This window comes from Squalius cephalus (assembly GCF_949319135.1).
Source record: "Squalius cephalus genome assembly, chromosome: 24".
NCBI classification, from domain to species: Eukaryota; Metazoa; Chordata; class Actinopteri; order Cypriniformes; family Leuciscidae; genus Squalius; species Squalius cephalus.
In genome coordinates, this window is record NC_137145.1 from 30314381 (window position 1) to 30321541 (window position 7161).

At 51.5% G+C, this 7161-nt stretch overlaps 1 protein-coding gene across 1 annotated transcript; it reads right to left on the reverse strand.

Moving 5' to 3' along the window:
• Positions 1-3790: 3790 nt before the first annotated feature.
• LOC307152666 (uncharacterized protein) lies at positions 3791-6176 on the reverse strand (the record flags this gene model as incomplete). The annotated part of the gene is made up of 5 exons (XM_079861492.1): positions 4993-6176; positions 4694-4866; positions 4320-4615; positions 4055-4224; positions 3791-3964 (listed from the first exon to the last, which is right to left on the reverse strand). Exons 2-5 carry the CDS (start codon positions 4756-4758, stop codon positions 3791-3793), a joined length of 705 nt encoding a protein of 234 aa, XP_079717618.1. The 5' UTR covers positions 4759-4866; positions 4993-6176.
• Between the last annotated feature and the right edge of the window lie 985 nt (positions 6177-7161).

Genomic DNA, 7161 nt, shown 5'->3' on the forward strand with positions numbered 1-7161 from the left:
TGGCCTGTGACGGGGTATTATCTGGATCTGAAAGTACGCGTCTTTTAGATCGAGAGATATAAACCAGTCCCTCGGGCGAATTTGCGCGAGGATTTGTCTGGTTGTGAGCATTTTGAACGGTCTTTTCATAAGAGCCTTGTTCAAACGTCTCAGATCCAGAATCGGTCTGAGAGCTCCGTCCTTCTTGGGAACGAGGAAATAACGGCTGTAAAAGCCCGACTCGCTCATGGAAGGGGAAACCGGTTCTATTGCCCTTTTGCACAGCAGTGTGGCTATTTCTGCTCGAAGTAGATGTGCTACTTCCCCATTCACTCTGGTCTCGATACGCACTTGAAAGCGCGGAGGGCGGCGAGCGAACTGCAGAGTATAGCCTCGTTTTACTGTGCTCAGCACCCATTCTGACGCGCCTGGAATAGCTTCCCACGCTCTCGCGTGTGCAGCCAGGGGCAGAATGGTCTCTGGGCTCTGATCGCCGCTGATCGCGGGCTCGAGAGCTCGAGACGGAGGGGCGGGCGTGACGCGCGCGCTCTTGGTGCTTAGATACGGCGGGTCGCACACAGCGGTGACTGGCCGTTTTACACACAGCGTCCCGGTGGCTTTTGACGGGGAACATACAGTGTGAAGCACGACGCTCGAAGGCGGCGTGGGGGGCGAAGTAAGAGAGCGGATGTGTGAGCGCGTGGAAGCGGGCACAGCATCCGTGTTTATAACTTGACCGGTTGTGAGGGGTTGTGTAACAGAGCGGGTAGTGAGTAGGTGTGGGCACAGCGGGGTGGACACGTGACCTACTTTTATCACTCGAGCGGCTTGTGCCAGCTTTATGCGAGTGGGCTCTGTGAGAGACACGGAGTTTACAGTGCTTGTGTGCAGAGGTGAACACAGATAAGTGGGCACATTTTCTGCATTTGAAACACTTCCAGCGATGCGAAGTGCTTCGCTGAAGACAAGAAAATCAGAATTTTAGCCTGTGAGCGCTGAATTTATACACGCTGGCCACACCCATTCTGAGGCGCGCGAGGCGCGCGACCAGGCATAATACTCTCTTTGAGATTTCTCTGAGTCGCCGTGAAAACGGCGGTTGTGTGCAGGCGAGAGAGTGAATTCACCGGCTCGTTGGCTGCGAAATGAGTGTCTGCAGTAACCGTAGCAACGGGGACTGACAGAACGTGAAGCTTTGACGACGGTCCGGCCGCGGCGGGACCCAGTCGTCGCTTTTCTCCTCGGGCTAGGAGGATTTTGGAGGCTCAGGCTTCACCGCGATCCTCTGCCGGGGTCCCCGGGGAGGCGGCGGTCTGACGCGGCTGGTCGAGCGAGAGCGAGGGCGGCCGCCCTGTCGTCGCTGCGAGGACGGAGGTCGAGCTGGGCGCTGGGCAGAGCTATGTGCAGGCTGGTCCGAAGGACGGCGTGCAGCAGGTCTGGAGCGTCGAGGCAGAAACAAATTCATTGCCTGTGTAGTTTTTTGAACCTCCGAAAAGCGGTCGACGATCCCGCTAACCGCTGGGCCGAACAGGCCGGTGGGGGAGAGGGGGGCGTTGAGAAACACCGCGCGCTCAGACTCCCTCATGTCCGCGAGCGTGAGCCAGAGATGCCTCTCTGTAACTGACAGAGAGGCCATGCACCTTCCAATGGCCTGGGCAGCGGATTTCGTGGCGCGAAGGGAAAGGTCCGTCGCGCTCCTCAAATCCGTGATGGAAGCAGGCTCCGAGCGCTTCTCGTCCAGATCACGGAGGAGGTTAGCCTGGAGAATCTGCAGTACTGCCATAGAGTGGAGTGCTGATGCGGCCTGCCCCGCGGCGGCGAAAGCGCGGCCGACGAGGGCTGAAGTGGTCCTGCATGCTTTGGACGGGAGGGCAGCCTTTGAGCGCCAACGAGAGGGCGGGCAAAGGTGCGCTGCGACCGCCTCCTCCACAGGGGGGATGGAATTATACCCCTTCTCAGCGGCGCCGTCAACCTGTGAGAGCGTCGATGAGGCGTGTGAAGATACTCTCGCGGAGAATGGAGCATTCCACGATTTAGAGAGCTCGCTGTGAAGCTCAGGCAGGAAGGGTGCTTTTCTGGATGCCAGCTGTCGGCGGCGTTGGTGAAGGAAGCAGCCGTCGAGTCTGTTCGGGGCTGGCTCTTCCGGGGAAGACCAGTCAAGGCCCAGCTGTTCGACAGCACGCGTGAGGAGGCGTAAAAGTTCCGCGTCCTCGCCCGCTCGAGATCGGCCTGAATCCTGGACTGAAGAGGAGGCGGTAGACCATTCCTCGCTGTCAGAAGCCAGGAGAGAACAGGTATCCGCGGCGCGTTCACCAGGCTCATCCGCCTCATCCCCTGAAGCGGCGGCGGCCGGCGGCTGCGCGGCCGTGAGGGGGGGCGGGGAAGGCGAAGGAGAAGCTCGAGGGAAAGGCTCCGGCGAGCTTCTGTACGCCTGGTTGGTCTCCGGTGGTCGCTGTGAGCGGCGCTTTTTCTTGCGCGGCCCAGCAGGGACGGGCGGGGAGACATGTAGGTCGAAAACTCCAAGCCGAGCCCGCAGGGTCGACATTGGAAGTTCCTCGCACTCGGGGCAGCCGCCCGTGGAGAGTGCGGTGGCGGCGTGATCGCGGCCCAGGCAGAGAGCGCAGATGAGATGGCGGTCTCCGTCGCTGAGCGGGGTGTGGCACGAGCCGCATGGAAAACGGGGCATTTTTAGAAAAACGCCCCGCGCTCTTTTAGAAGGAGAGGGTGTGATGCAGTAGGCAAACACACAGCAGTGAAAAGGATATGACGCCGGATAGCGTAGCAGGCACGGAAGGCTGAAGGCGGCGAAGGCGGCCGGCTTCTTCAGGCGCTGTCCTAGGCTTGCTGGTCGCTGGTTTCAACGGCGGCGGCTTCTCCAGATCCAGCGATGCGAAGTGCTTCGCTGAAGACAAGAAAATCAGAATTTTAGCCTGTGAGCGCTGAATTTATACACGCTGGCCACACCCATTCTGACGGTTAGAAGGGTGTGAAGGGCGCGAAGCGCCCTCATTGGTTGCCGCGTTCAGAGCGCTCACCGATAGGCTTAAGCAGTTGCCGCCGAGCAGCCAATGAGCACGCTTATACAGCCTGCCTAGGTCTGTCGGCTGCTGCACTGCGTTGACAATGTATACAAAATTAAGGATAATTTTTTGGCTTCAGATCTCGAAGAAAGAAGACTTTCCCGATGCGTAAGCTAACCTTACGCAATACGAGAGACCTCTCGTAAGAGAACATGTTAAACTGGTTTGTAATCTGGTTTCACACTCAGTGTGGCTTGAAGTCAGTTGTACTTCTTGTGTTTCTCTTTTTTCTGTTCTTGTTTCTCTGTCCTTCAGTGATTCTGCTTATCAGGTGTTCATCAGTGTCTCAATTCACTCACTTCTTTTCATTCACCCTGTCAAGTGGACTATATTAGTGAACTAATGTAGGGAATATTTAATGAGGGTATAGAGTGTGATTGTAAAAACAGCCTCTGAGTGTCGACTTTGAGCACTGTTAATTCACAGTATATTCCTGTAGGCTATTTTTGTTTTCTACGGTATATTACTGTTTTAATGGAAAATGGTATGATATTGTCAGAATTTGGCCTTATTTTACAGCAAGGGTTAACAGTGTATTTGCCAACCAATATTTTCAAACATGTTCAATTTCATACGTTTTCCGAGGGTGAAATCCGTTGCCTGCTTGTTAACATTAAAGGTAAAAAATAATAAAAAATTGTAAAGTATTTATCTTTGTTTGAATAACTACTCAACCTTACACATTAATACTGGAAAAATAGCCCCTTTGGTTTAAAACACATTAAGTCATTTTATGGCGCGATTTTTAATGATGACCACAGTAAATAAGGGCTCCCCCTCCCTACAAAAGCCAATTTAAGCTGCAGCTGGTCCTTCACCTGGAGGAACCGCTGCACCCATTCAAACTCCTCCGTCAGGACGATCTGGGCCGACACGAACACCATGTTCGTCTTGTGGTGAGCAACCTGTGGACACACAAGGAAAAAAACACACACGTGCCACTCAGGAGAGGCGACAAACAAATCAGGCACGACAAATAAAAGTCAGACGCTCACATTGATGAGGTACGCCTTCTCCGAGGTGGATTTGCGGGCCCCCAGAACCTCCTGCATTGTGATGTTTTGGAAAACACCCCCTCTGTGGCAGTAAACGCAGGAGAGCAGCGCCGCAAAGTGCCTGTAAAACCGCCACAGGGTCTTCTGGCTGGGGTCCTTCTCCAGGAGGGCTAAAGACGGGAGCGAAGCACAACGTCAAGGTTCAAACATCCGTTCTGCAACAGGTGAGTACCTTGAGTTGGGGAGAAGGTAAAAGACAACTTACTCAATAGCTCGGGGATGGCCTTGGCTGCATGCTCCCGGCACCTCAAAAGGGTGGCCTTGGTGATGATGTTCGTCTCCTTGCCATCCTTGACCACCGTCTGATGGACGGCCAAGCCCCTCTTGAGGGACTTCCGCATGCTCCCCATCTCCCTGTGAAGGCCGACCAGGGCTTTGTTGGACAGGCGGCAAGACGGCGGAGGGGTTTCTGACAGGAACCTGATGAAGCAGCCGACGTTCAGAATGTAGTGCTGGATGGTCGTCACCGTCATTTTAGCTTGTCGGAGGGAGCTGACCCAACTGCAAGAAGACAAAAACGGTTACAGAGGCGATAGATTATTTTCAAGCTGAGCCCACGACGGGAGAAAAGTTACTCACCTGTGTATCCTGGCAGTGTCATTGAGGAAGAGGAAGTCGGCCAGGTTCTTCCTTCCCCTCGCCATGACCGCCAAAAACTTTGATGCGGTACACCTGACAGCCTACGTTTTCCTTTAACTTGGTGCCAGGGTCTGGGCCTTCCCTGTGCCGCCTGTACTCCTCCATGATCTCGTCTGCAAAAAAGAAAGAAAGAAAAAAGATAGAACAGAGGAAGAGCAAAGAGTTAGAGCAAAGAGTTAGTGTTAGCACAGCCACAAGTTAAAAATAAAAAAATAAAAAAATAAAAGCGTCACACTCACTCAGCATGGCCACGTGGTCGGGGTAATGGGGTTGATCTTCGTCGTCCTGCGGCTGCTGACTGGTGGAAGGCTTCTCCCCGTCGTCGTCAGGCTTCTCCTCACTGGTGACGGGCAAGGCAGGGGGCTGCTGAATAGCAGAGGGCTGCTGAATAGCAGAGGGCACCTCGGGGGAAGACTTAATGTCCTCTTCCACAGGGGCGCATTCCTCTTCTTCCGGGCCGAGAGGAGAGGAGCCTTTGGGCCACCTGCCCGATTCGGGCCGAGCCCAAGGAGGTCGACCTCCTCTTCAGAATGCGATACCACCTGGTGACCATCCTGAGCGTCTCGCTGAGGGTGTCGACCTGCCTGTTCAGGTCGGCCACCTGCATTCTAAGGAGCTCCTTTTGTCTTTTGCAGCCCGGATTGTCTCACTCCTCCTCCAGGTCCTGTTGGTCTTGGGGGTTCGACGGGTCCTCCTCCAAGAGCTGGTGCTGCTCCAGGTCGAGGGTGGATACCGAGTTGGAGGCCCTCAGGGCAGTCAGCTTGGCCAGGCATGCCCTCCTCTTACAGAAGTGGAGCACTTCGTCCTGTACCTCAGAGTGGGTACGGATGTGGCAGTCAAGCCGGTTGGAAAATTTCCCGCACGCCGGAACCGGGCAGAGGCCTGCACGGGCGTTCACTCGCCCCGACTCCATGGCCAAGAGCAGCTTCCTCTCCTCTTGGTTCTTCACGCTGTGGGTGACAACCAGGTGCTGGCCGAGGCGGGCGTACATGCGCAAACACAGCGGGCATGTTTCAACTGGCATGTTTACACAAGACAGCAGACGACGAGCTCACGGACTCACTCGTTGGAGGTCTAGTGTGGACTGACTAGGGTCGACTCACTGCCTAGAGCCACTAACTGTACACTTACCTGTAAACGGAGTGCAATTTAGAGTAATTTACTCTACACTTACCTGTGTAACGTATTTTAACCCCCTGAGGTCGGCGGTATCGCCGGCGATACCAGCTCGCTTTTTTTTTATCAGTGTAAAAGAAACTCATAAATACTCTGTTGACTTTCATTTTCCATAGGAGTTTCATACATCAATCGATTCTGTTAAATGTGTATTATTTTTGTGTATACTCACAATAAAAACAAAGTGTTGTGCTTTTTGCCAAATAAAGAAAAATAAACACGAAGCGAGTTCTGCCTTCTCTCTGCCAGTGAAGTCCATTCTGAAACGCGTCCGAAAATGAACAATAACTCAGCGAATACTCAGTCCAACAGGCATACAGACACACAGGCATGAAGCTTGAATTCTCTTCTTTTAAATGAAGTAATTTATATAAAAAACAAATATTCTCATCTTGTGAAATCTGTATTAAAAGAGCGATTCCAGTCGAGCTCATTACAGCTGATTCAAATGTAATGTGACACGCCCACGGAGAGCGCGCGCTATTCAAACGCAAATGATTGAGGCAATCCACGCAAACCTGTGAACGCCCCCATATCAGCTCGAGAAAACACAAGTTTATTCAAGATCATTACTTGTTTACACCGTCTCGCAGCGCTGTGAGGAATAATAATAATGGAAAATGTACCTCAGAAGTGCGGGTATATCGAGGAGCGAGCTGAGGAATATTGTAGTAAGTTTTTTTCCTTCTCACGTGAATCGGGTTTCTGATTATGAATTATGAATTATGAATGAATGAACGGCAGAGATGCGCGCTGTTTACCACAGCTCGCAAAAAGACAGTTTAAATTTAAATCGCGTGTGTGAATGAATGATGATGTTTTAGCAAACTGTATTGCTATACTGAGATGAGTAAAAATCGACTGAAATATGTCGAAATAAAATGTAGGCTATTTGTATAAGCAACGTATTAAACTGCAAATTAACATTTATATGCCCTAATATTTCATAAAAACAACGTTACAGTCAGGCGAAATATGAAAGACAACATTTTGTTGACTAGATTTGGGTACAGTTTTTACTGTAGAATATACTGCCACATAAAATAAGCTTTTGTTTAGCAATTTCTATATATATATATATATATATATATATATATATATATATATATATATATATATATATGGGCCATTCTACAGAATTGGTGCAAACTGCTGTCCCTCATCCAAAAAACACATTTGAAAAGCATTTAATTATTAAAATCTTAGATGTTTACTAAGATCCTTCAATTATC